The sequence below is a fragment of the Rissa tridactyla genome, chromosome 7 (assembly GCF_028500815.1).
Source record: "Rissa tridactyla isolate bRisTri1 chromosome 7, bRisTri1.patW.cur.20221130, whole genome shotgun sequence".
NCBI lineage: Eukaryota > Metazoa > Chordata > Aves > Charadriiformes > Laridae > Rissa > Rissa tridactyla.
Window position 1 is genome coordinate 20,661,277 of NC_071472.1, and position 12,587 is coordinate 20,673,863.

The window sequence follows — 12,587 nt, forward strand, 5'->3', positions numbered from 1 at the left end:
AGTAGATGTATGCCTTCAAACTACTTTTGTCAAGGTACAGTCTGTTTTTACACCATGGAAAAACTGTCATTTCACAACAGAAATGTTGCCTATTCCAAATTCTATAGCACAGTTCCACTTAATGTACACGTGTCTGTTAGTTATGCACTACTTAGATACCATATTGAACATTTGTAATGGTTCATTACGGGGCAGAAGGTAACTCTGTATTTGCGGCTTAACTTTTTTTTTGGCTTATTTGCTAAAGCAGCAACGCACAACAGAACTACTTTGGGAATGCCAGTCACCGCTGAGCTAAACCCCACAATGCTTCCAGAAGCCTGACAATCAAAGCAGTATTAATCCAACTGGAAGGAACTACCGAGTTTATGTAAAGTTAAAATTACGTCCAATTTAGCAACTAAAGAGATATTGAACTATTTTATCCATTTAAAACAAAACCCAAGTGTGCATAATTTTCCGACTAGGAATAGGACAAGTGTACTGCAATTGATTTTGCTGCAGGTGAATATTGGTTCTCACAGCACAATGGGCTTTGCTAAAAGGACCTTTTACACATAGGACTCAGGACGGTTTCAGATTTCACCAAAAAGCAGCAGTATCCCATAAGAAAAAGAAAAAAAAAAAAAAAGGGCAATGAAGCTGTGCCATGTGACTTGTCTCTGCATTTGAAAAAAAAAAAAAAAAACCAAACGCATTGCATTAAGTCTTCAGCAAAGGACATTGCATGAAGACAGCAGCAGCAGAACTAGAGAACAAAGACTGTCGCTAACTGCAGAGGTAAATCCCAGTGCTCAACACAGACTGTTCTAAGTCCAGCGAAGATGATTACATTTTTCTTCTATTTCTTTCCATTACAGCTTAAATTAAAATATTTCATTACAAAACTCAAATGCCTCAAGCAGAGGTTCCTAAATCTATGGAAAAGCAAACAAGCCGTTTCTATGAAGTTCAGGGCTGTTTATCCATGCAGGACTCGGACATCACAGTGATGGGAAATGCCGAAATTCTAGCATGGATCTACAATCTTAAAATAGAAACAAGCTAAATAAAACAAAAACCTTCTAAATCATAGTATGATAACTTCACTCATCATCTTAGACGCCTCACATGTAGATAAACACAGTTTTCAACGCAGAAAATTAAGTACTAATAAACATCACTAACAGCCATTCCCTGAGGAATGACTACCCTCCTTCATCTGCTGCAACAGCTAGGAAAAGGAAAGGTTGCAGCTTCGTTTCCTCTTCAACCTCAGACTGCACAGTATAGGTTCACACTTCCTATTTATTAAGCTACATGTTCTTTCTATTAAAGGTCTTTTCTGACAATTTACATAAATTGCCCTAAACACAAACCAAGTCCAAATTTACTGATTACCGATTCCCACCCCCCACCCCCTTTGCCAGAGACCTAGGATGGCAGGTGGCTTTTTCAGCTCTTGTGGTACGTTTGTGTTTTACCACTGCAACCAACCTGGTTGGCAACCCACATAAAACAGCTGGAAAACGACTTAAGAGCTCCTGTCAACTAGCACAGAAACTGGGTGTTTAGCCTCATATAATGCCAGTGGCACTCCACAGGCTCAGTGCTTATGTATTTCATTCTTAGTGAAATACACTGAAGAGTGATTTTTCCAGACTGCATTGATTACTCTAAAAGCTTTTATAAATTTCAGAAGACTCTTAGATGCTGTATCTTGTAATCTGAACCCTACAGTCTGATGCTTACAAGCAACAGTACTTAATAGTACAAACTGCATAAATTAAAAAAGTATTATGTTCAGCAGCTAAAGAATTGTATTTTAAACAGTATACTTTTACGTAACACATCTTTTCCACAGCACCCAACAAATTATTTAATTTAATGTATAAACAAGTATCTCTGCATACAGTTTATATTTACAACTTCTGTTTTCAAAGGCTGTTGAGATGCAAACAGGAAGACGGGCACAGATTTGCTCCTACCCCTTGGTTATGCAGGCCGTGGGCAGCACAAGGCAGGGTTCTGAAAACAAGACTAGGCTTTGGCTTTTGAAAGGCTTGTTATGAGATACACAAAAATCACAGAAGTTCTGGCTTGTTCTTGTCTACGACTTGTGAACGAGGAGGGAAAACAGGGATAATGTTTAGTTTATTAGATGTAAAGCACAGAGATCAGTACAAAATACAACATGTATTTCTGTGGACAGTAAAGGTAAAACATCTTTATGTTAGAAAACCATCTTTGTACTTCAAAAGGAAAAGTTAATTGATCTGAAGCATTAAAGTTAGTTCTATACTTACAACACATCTATAATACAATAATTTATTACTGTGAATTATCATAGCTTGCTTGAAGTAGATTTTATCAATGCATTTGGAAAAAGAACCAACCTGTTTCAGACTGCATTTCAGTGGCTCTTTCTTCCGCTTTAGTAGAGGCTGATTCTGTTGACTCTCTTACTGCAAAAAGTCAAGTAACAAGCTTTTTTGTCTCTCAATTTCTGCACCAAGAAAAGTTCTAGATAAAATGTTAAACTGTGATCTTACAGACTGACAAGTTCTTCAAAAAAATGCACCTTCTCGTAAGCACCCAGTGCTCATTGTCACATTTCCCAGATATTTTCATCTCAACTCTCAGGTATTTTGGAACCAATGGGAACGGAATTTTTGTTCAAACAGAAGAATTACAAAAGAACAATATAAAACTTTCTCTAAAATTCTTCTTCTCAGTCCATTCCCTCTCTGATCCAGAGAAGCTAATCTTTTCTCCCCACGCCAAGCTGTCCATCTGATTAACACAAACACAATTGCTATAGTTAACCTAACTGTAATGAATTTGGTATTTTCTGCTTTTTTTCTGATCTGCGTGCCCTAGAACCTGCCTACTTTCTCACACTACATGAGCCAATCTCAAAGCAGCATTACCGCTCCTTACAATCCGAAGACGTTCGGCACTCATTTTTTTACTTGAAGTTCCTGTCTCCTAAGGTTGTATTTCCTTAAAGTTTAACCAAATTGCCATACTTTCTGTTGCCTCCCAATTAAACAGCATAAAAAGATTACCAGTCTCATTACTGCTTTCACTTTGATCTTCTGGTGCTCTAGAGGGTGGAGAGGGTGCTTTGCGCTTCATCCTCCGTAGAGAGGAGTTCACAGAAGCGGTGTCACTGAGCGGCAGAGAACCTTTCCGTACCAATCCCAGAGGGGCCTAGGAAGGGAGGCAGGGGAAGAAGAAAATTATCAGCAATCAAAGAAAGACAGCAAAATAGCTCTAGTAATTATTCTCCAAAAGTATTTATAATATACGTTTGGGAAAGAGAGAGTATATACCTATTACCAAACATATGTTTCTCATCTTAATTCCTCCAAGGAGTAGTTTTCAAAAAAAAAAAAAAATTTTTTCTAGAGTAATTGAATATATTCACAGAGGTACAAGATACAGCAGTAAAATAAAATCAGTTGTTACATATACTATGAAAGAGAATTTGAATTCTTTTATGCCCGAAGGCTATTCTACAAACCCCAAATAATTCTTTTCTAAAAGTAGCTAAAAATCACTGCGGAAAGAAGCTTCAACTATACCCCACTGCAATGACACGACGCAATGTTTCCTTCTCCATTCCTTGAACAGCAGTCTTAAATGGGCTGTATACACAATTATTAGGATTTTGTTTCTCTACTTGAAATACCTGAACTTTTATAGAAATTTTTTGAATGCCAGCTTTCAAAACTTATCATGGAAAGTAAAACTGTCTTATAATCATAATACTGAAGTTAAATTGTAGTAAGTTGTAATAGCAATAATTATAATACCTACTGATGTTAAATTGTAATAACGTCCTCGTTATTGTAGCAAAAGACAAAAAATTTTCCTAATTCACAAATAATCGAAACCATTTAAAAAAAGGATAAAGGCTGCCTACTGAAGACTTCATAGTTTTATGATATAGCAGTCCAATTGTATTTGAAATTGTTTTTAAAATATATTCTGTGTCTCAAGAAGAGAGTGGCTGAAAATTTGCCTGCCACTCTTAACTGCAGCTTGCCTTATGCAGAAGAAACCGTGTATTTCCACATGTATTATGATAACGCTCAGGATCCCAGCAATAAAGGAGTGTATTTCGGCACTAGACACAGCTGCCTATTTCTGTAGTAATTATGATTCCTATCACTTGTCTACTCGACAATATAATAAAATGCAGCAGCGACATCCATTTCTGGCTAGGAGGATCCGCACAGTGACTGGATGTGGGGTCATCTTCAGAGAACTCCTCTGTGCTTCAATTAACCAGCCCACTTCACAAAGAACATCGAGGAACAGAAGTGGCATAAATGCACCTACAAATTTTGTTTCACTGACGATCCTTTCAAAAACATCACTGACAACAGAATTCTTGATCGTGTCAATATCCATGAAATAAGATGCTTATCCTTTAGAAAATTACCACTGAACAAATACAAATCCTACAGTAAGGGGGATACTAAAGACCAAAAAGCTAAAGTATTTGGTTGTACACAATCAAAACTATAAAGAAAATTAGTCACAAGAGAAAAGATACTGGCACAAGATGTTTGTGAAGCAGTGTTTGGCAGCTCCTGTTATCTCTCAATAGACTACCTGAATGAATGAACGGGGATGGTGAAAACCATCCTCTGAGCTCCCCTGGGCACACTCAGTCGTCTGCTTTGTCCCACCCCAATGCTGGGTGTGACAGATCCCTTCGGTACTTTACTGCACTGTAAAGAGCAACACTGCCCAAAACGTTCACACAATTCTTCTACCTATCACTTTAACCTATCGCTTCAATGCCAAAGCAAGCAACTCAAACCTTTTACAGCAAAGCAGGACTCAGGGTTTTAAGGAGAAAAAACAAAGCACGAGGCAAAATGTTCTTTTAAGAAGACAGGGACGTAGCACTCCACTCCTAATTAAAAATACTTGCATGCTTGAATAGTTTTTAAACGAGTCAGTTTCTAGATTAAAACATCACATAACAAAAATCACTTTACACTGTTATAGTTTCTCATCCACAGTTCTCAAATATTTATATAAAAAAGAAAAACCAAACCAAAACCCCCAAGAATGAATAGTATTCAGCATCTGAATTTATGCAGGAGGGGATGTCAAATCTAATATTATTTCCCCAGAGGAGGCTTTTTTAATTGTTAAATCATTTTCCTCCTTGCTGTTGGGCAGTTTCATTTTTCTCCTCTTTGGTAGCTGCTCTCCAGGCTGTAGCCCCTCCGTTGTGCACAAAGACACTGTCTCTCTGTTCAGAGGTCTGCACCCTCATCTGCTTCGCACAGGCTCCCTCAGCTGACTTGGCTGGCACAGAGTTCTGCGCACACTCACTCAGCGAAACAGATGTCACCAGAGTTCCCTCCTGCACAGACAGAGTATGTGTGTAGGGGGGAAATAATGTTCTCAGCATAAGAGCACAAATGCTACTAGAAGATTTTTATAAGCCTTTCTACTGCCCTTTGCATCCAAAGAAACAAACGATTTGCAAAGAGAGATTTCGAGAAAGTACTAAATGTTCCAGTTAAGGTTCAAGTGTTGAACAGATTTTCTCAGGAATTATTCAACATATGAATATTAAGAGCTTTCAAATCCTAACAAAGGCTGTAATGTGAAAATAGTACTTTAAACAGATGGAAAAAAAAATAATGTTATTAAGACGCCTCTGACAAAGTTTTGGAATATACATCTGGGTGTTCATGTGTCATACCACCTGCCAGTGATAACCAGTGCTTTATCAGTTACGCTTAAATTAAAAATAATCACGTTAGAATCACTAAAATAATTAACCGTGCCTGTGCAGAAACACCACTGAACTCTGTCACAATTTCCACAATATATGCAGGAGTTCCACTTTTACACACTGCACACCCTCCTCATCCTGGAACAAGGTTGGATATGAAGCTTTTTCGCCTCAAACGTGTACAGACAAACTTAGCACGAAATCCCACACCACCCCAAGCAGAGATGTGTAGAGGCCAGTGCTTCCCAAGTTCCTGCCCCTGAAAGCTGTGGCAGACATGGGGCCTGGCCCTTCTCACCATTTCAAAGAGCGAAGGAAAGGCAATTAAGCCACAGTAACTTTGCACCTGGAATGGCAGGCCCAAAAAAAAAAAAAAGAATTTGGGAAAAAACATAGTGGTAGTGGAGCATTTCAGTGTGCTGGAAAGCATACCTCACACCAAGGGTCACTAGATACACGTTTTCATACCACCAGTACCTACCTCTTTTGCTCCACAGATAACCAGGTTGAACAGAAGCTAGATAGGCGACTGGGATATCAAAGCACATTGCTAGCCGTATCGCTACTATTTCTTTCTTCCCTTTTTACCAGTACGCAGACAAATGTATGGTCAAGGAATAACGGGGGGGGCGGATCATATTTGCTCTCATATGCACTCAATTTCTATTACACGACTTAGGCTTCCCAAAATCCTTAAACTTAGTGAAAGTACTACAGGGGAAGTAATGTATCTCTGACCTACTGGAATGAAAGCACATACAGAATATATTCGGAGAAACTCAGCTGGTGTTCTTCTGTCCCAACACCCAATATCACTGTTCTCTCCTATGATTTATCTACATACTTGCCAGTACTGAAGTACATACAATAAGGGGACAAGGTTATGCATTTGGTATACTGAAAAGTAGATGCGTGCGGTGTTCACCGCCAATTCTGAATGGTATCAGAATCATATCAAATGATCTTCATGCAAACTTCAGCAAGAGCAAACAGGTAGTCCTGAGCATTGTCTTCTCCCAGGTAACGCTGGCTTTATTCAAGACCTCCCTGACGTTCGTAGCACTCGCTGCATCATTGCCCAACTTCTTTAAAGGGCTGACCACCAAGTTTCAGGCAACTGAGCACTTGGGTGTAACTTCTTAAGCATGGAACTCATTCCTCCCCGAAATCTTAATGAAGTTGTTGCATGACAGGGGCTAATAGGCTTTTCAGAAATACTTAATGGTTTAGTCGCTTCCCACCCTTCCTCCATGCATTCTGTCATCTTCTTTTTCCCTTTCTTTTCTAAAGGGTAGACTGGAGGTTTCAATTTCTTTAGGAGTTCGGGTTGCGTAAATAAGAGCAAGCAGTATTTCTACAGTTGAGAAGTTCTATCCATCATTTAAAACTGTAAATGTTTTGACTAAAAATCTCCACTTAATTGTTCCTACCCAAGCATAGTTTACATATGCTCCTTTACAATAACCGAAAACAGTGTCCAGAGACAAACATCCATGGGATAAAATGAAGATATCGCAGTCTAGTTTTTATAAATGAAGCGTTAGGAAGAAAATCAGCAATGGCATTTTGGACATAATCAAATGCTTTTCTTTTAAAATAAATTTTCTTTAGAAGAAGTGTTATTACTAGAAAATTGCGTACACTTTTATGAAAACACGTAAGATACATGTACTGCATTATACAAAAGCACTTTGCAAAAACTCTTGCGAGTCCACTCTACTTTCAAGTGTATTTAAACTTGCTAGTTCTAAACATACTTCTGGCAAAAGCCATCTTGCCCAAAATTAGAACTGCCAAATAAATGAGGGACTTCAATATTGGAGACTAACATGCGCATTTCCAATCTGATTTAACATAGACATTTGCTGGACAAGTATTAACGATTTAAGCTTACCAGTCATCTTCTGAGCCTCATGTAGAATGAGCAAACCATGCTACATAATAACTTGTAGAAGCTACCCTTACATCCACTGTACTAATTTCTCCCCTAAAAATAGGAGCATATCTCCAAAACTAATTCTATAATCACTCTGAAATTGAAGCAGAAAAATTCCAACCCTCATACCAGAATGTAACTGCTCATATAAAGAGAAAGCAGTTTCTTTTTTAAGGGAAAAGACGTGGAGAAGCTGTAGGAGGTAAACACTAAAACCCTTTTTCATACTGTGAGAAATTGGACTACAATACACTGTGAATTTGAAGAAAGACAACAGTGAGAACACTGTTCCCTTAAAGTTGGCTCATTTCAGTGTTGTCTGATGTTACTACTTTGGCATGTTTCTATCAAAACCAGGCAAACAGTTTATCCAGGCAAAACTGACATTTCACTTTGTCTTCCTTGTGGATGTTACAAAAGAGATTTGTCTATAATAAGGCACATGCAGAAGGTCATCCCGGTCCATAGAAGAAATAAAGTATGTACCCAATCTGCCAAATAAACTGAGTGGCAGGCTTCAGAACTTAGGCATTCTTAAAAGCAACACGATTTGCAAGGAAATGCTTCTTGTAAGGCAAAAGCAGATAAAAAGTAACCCTTAAGGGGGAAAAAAAAAAGTATATCCTATTTTTTTTAAATTAATTTAACAGGACACTGCAATAAAAGTCAATCTCCCAGACATACTAAACAGCCCAGCAAACACACCCATCAGCCTGGTGAGCAACCCGAAAAAGACTTTAAATCCTACCAGCAGGACACATATTTTCAACAGTGGTGAATATGAGAAAACAAATTTTTATATTGTTTACAATGAAATAATTGTAGTCTAGTGTGACCATTGTACTTGCCGCACTACTGAGAACTTGGATTAGACGAGTATAAATTGGTCATCGTGGGCTGAGAAAGCATTAATACACATGATACAGATGATGAAATGCTGTGCAACCATCAAAACTGACTTTATTCTACAATACCTACATGTTTAATTTCAAATTCTGCATTTAGGATGTTAACTATTGGAATCAAGACTTACTAGGTATTTGAATAATGCCCAATTTCATTTATAAAGTTGCAAAACCTGTAAATGACATTTAAATTTAAATAAAATTATTTTACATTGTCCCTTGCCTAACACCTTATGTTTTTAAAGGGAACCGTCCTTTATTTTACAGTTACGTGAAATCAGAAGTCTCAATAGCTGGAGATACCTTTTTGCTTACTCTAGAGACTTTAGTGGAAGCTCTGAGAAACAAGGTTCCAAATCTTCCCATTGCCAACATTACTCAAGCAGCGCTTGATCTCACATCAAAAAAACCAGTATTTTTTGGGTTCTCTTAGTGATGAAGCCCTATTGTATTTTTTCTGTTCTCCTAATTATGTGCATACAGTTTTGAAAATCAAGATTTGATTCAGCCATGTGAAACTGAAAAGTCGAAGCTGGAAGGGACGTTTGGAGATCATTTGGACGAGCCTTCTGTTGAACTCTAGGTCTTAGATTAGGTTATTGCAGAAGCCTGTCAAGACACAGCTTGAATATTTCCGGCGAGGGAGCTTCTACCACTTCTCTTGAGTGACCTATTCCAATGTTCAGTTGTTCTCACAGTGACTAGTTCTCTTCTTGCATGTGAAAGGAATTTTCTCCGAAGCAACTAGTGCCTATCGGTCCTTTTCCTGTCACCATGCATCCTTGTGAAGAGTATACCTCTACTTTCCCTGTAACACCTTCTAGGTATCAGAAGAATGCATTTAGATCCCATTGTAGCCTTCTTTTCACTAGAACATTGATGTTCTCCAACCTTTAAACATCACGGTGGCCCTCCACTGGACTCTTGCCTGTTTTTAATCTCTATCTTGAACTGCAGGAACCAAATCTGGACATAGTAGTGGCCTAAAAAGTACCAAATACACTGGATTCAAGGTGGATCACATAGCCAGACCCCAGCCTGTACTGGTGCTTGGGATTAGTCCATTCTAATCCCACACACATCTTTTTTAAGTCTCATGCAGTTCCAGCCTGCCACTGTCTCCCTGAGTGGTGGCTCTTCTGGTGTACCTACCTCTCCACTCAGTTTGGTGTCAACTTTGAGTTTGTTCAGGGTGCATTCAATGACATCATCTAGGTTGTTCATAAAGCAGTTTAACAGTATTCATAGAATCATAGAACCACAGGGTTGGAAGGGACCTCTGGAGATCATCTAGTCCAACTCCCCTGCCAGAGCAGGATCACCCAGAGCAGGTTGCACAGCAACGTCCAGGCAGGGTTTGAATGTCTCCAGAGATGGAGACACCACCGCCTCTCTGGGCAGCCTGTTCCAGTGCTCTGCCACCCTCAGGGTAAAGAAGTTCCTCCTCATGTTTAGATGGAACTTCCTATGCCCAAGTTTGTGTCCATTACCCCTTGTCCTGTCACTGGGCACCACCAAAAAAAGACTGGCCCCATCCTCCTGACACCCCCCCTTTCAGTATTTATAAGCGTTGATAAGATCCCCCCTCAGCCGTCTTTTTTCCAGACTGAAGAGACCCAAATCCCTCAGCCTTTCCTCATCAGAGAGGTGTTCCAGTCCCCTCAGCATCTTGGCAGCCCTTTGCTGTCCCCTCTCCAGCAGTTCCCTGTCCTTCTGGAACCGGGGAGCCCAGAACTGGACACAGTACTCCAGGTGCAGCCTCACCAGGGCAGAGCAGAGGGGGAGGATGACCTCCCTCGACCTGCTGGCCACACTCTTCTGGATGCACCCCAGGATGCCACTGGCCTTCTTGGCCACAAGGGCACATTGCAGGCCCATGGTCATCCTGTTGTCCACCAGGACTCCCAGGTCTCTTTCCACAGAGCTGCTCTCCAGCAGGTCAGCCCCCAACCTGTCCTGGTGCAGGGGGTTATTCCTCCCCAGGCGCAGCACCCTACACTTGCCCTTGTTGAATTTCATAAGGTTCCTCTCCGCCCAACTCTCCAGCCTGTCCAGGTCTCTCTGTATGGCGGCACAGCCTTCTGCTGTGTCAGCCACCCCTCCCAGCTTTGTGTCATCAGCAAACTTGCTGAGGGTGCACTCTGTCCTTTCATCCATGTCATTGATGAATATATTGAAGAGGACTGGGCCCAGTACTGACCCCTGGGGAACACCACTTGTTACTGACCTCCAACTAGACTCTGTGCCCCTAATCACTACCCTCTGAGCTCAGTCTTTCAACCAGTTATCTGTCCACCCCACTGTCCATTTATCTAACCCACTCTTCCTAAGCTTCCCTATGAAGATGCTGTGGGAGACCGTGTCGAACGCCTTGCTTAAGTCAAGGTAGACCACATCTACGACCCTTCCCTCATCTATCCATTCTGTCATGCCATCATAGAAGGCTATCAGATTAGTCAGACATGATTTCCCCTTGGTGAATTCATGTTGAGTACTTCTGATAGCTCTACATACCTTGAGATGATGCCCAGAATGAGCTGTTCCATCATCTTTCCAGGGATGGAGGTGAGGCTGACCGGCCTGTAGTTCCCCGGCAGCTCCTTCTTGCCTTTTTTGAAGACTGGAGTGACACTGGCTTTCCTCCAGTCCTCAGGCACCTCACCTGTTCTCCAGGACCTTTCAAAGATGATGGAGAGTGGCCCAGCAATGACTTCCACAAGCTCCCTCAGCACTCTCAGGTGCATCCCATCAGGACCCATGGACTCGTGAATATCTAATTGACCTAACTGATCCCTCACTCGATCCTCCTCAACCCAGGGGAAGTCTTCTTTCACTGTTACTTTCCCCAAAGCCTGGGACTCCTGAGGGCTGGGCCAAGCAGTAAAGACCAAAGCAAAAAAGGCATTCAGTAACTCCACCTTCTCCACATCTTCCCTCACCATGGCTCCTGTCTCATTCAACAGTGGGCCCACAACTTCTCTGGTCTTCCTTTTGCCTCCAATATACTTGTAGAAGCCCTTCCTGTTGAGCTTGACATCCCTTGCCAGGTTTAATTCCAAGGCGGCCTTGGCTTTCCTTCTTTCATCCCTGCACGCTCTGGTGGCATTCTTGTAATCCTCCCAAGGGGTCAGTCCATTCTTCCACTTACTGTAAACTTCCTTCTTCCACTTGAGCTTTTTCAGAAGCTCCCTGCTCAACCATGCAGGTCTCCTGCATCCCTATTGGCCATAGGCCATACTACAACTCCTCAGGAACTCCACCTGACAACCAGCCTGACTGTGAGCCATTAACCACCACCACCATTTGAGCTGTTTAGCCAGTTTTTGTCCTACCTTGTGGTTCGTCTCTCTGGTCCATACCTTATTAGCTTTTCAACAAAAAATGTTGAGGCAGACTGTGACAAACACCTTGCTAAAATAACGGAAGATGACCTCATCCTTTATCCTTGGATTTCTGCTTGCCACGAACTTACAAAAGTTAGTGGCAAGCAGATGTTATAGAAGTTTCTTGTTATTCTTGACATCTGCTGCTTCAAGCTCCAGGCTTTCTTTGCATTCCTAACTGCATCTCTGCATGTCTAAGTATCTCCGTATCTCTTTTGGGGAATTGCTCTGTCCCTTTTCCATCCCTCACATGCTTATTTTTGCACTCGAGCTCTCTCATTAGCACATTTAAACGGGACTGTTTATTTTTATGCCTACTCCTTTTCCCACTTAGGGGAATGGGACCACTCTTGTGCTGCAGGAAGGCTGTCTCTGAAAACACCTCAGCACTCTTCCAAGGAGCAGCTTTATCCTCCAAGGAAGTCTCTCATAGGATCCTTCCTAAGAGTTCCCTGATCAAGTTGAGCAATATGTACTGTGCAGTCCAAATTCACTCATCGGATGGTATATATTGGAAAGTGGATATTAAAAAGACAAAATATTTTACATGAATTAATAAAATTCAAACCACAGAGCAAATACATGCCCACATTTAAGTCCCAAGCTCTCTATTATCT

The 12,587-nt window shown here is 40.9% G+C and overlaps 1 protein-coding gene across 7 annotated transcripts in view; it reads right to left on the reverse strand.

Annotated features, from left to right (window-relative positions):
• The window catches only part of COBLL1 (cordon-bleu WH2 repeat protein like 1), a 93,108-nt gene that overhangs the window by 16,681 nt on the left and 63,840 nt on the right, over positions 1-12,587 (reverse strand). For all 7 annotated transcript variants that reach the window (XM_054208866.1, XM_054208861.1, XM_054208862.1 and 4 more), the window contains 2 exons: positions 3,048-3,192; positions 2,376-2,444 (listed from right to left, as the gene is read on the reverse strand). In XM_054208866.1, the coding sequence (XP_054064841.1) occupies positions 2,376-2,444; positions 3,048-3,192 (214 nt within the window). The remainder of the gene's footprint in view (positions 1-2,375; positions 2,445-3,047; positions 3,193-12,587) is intronic.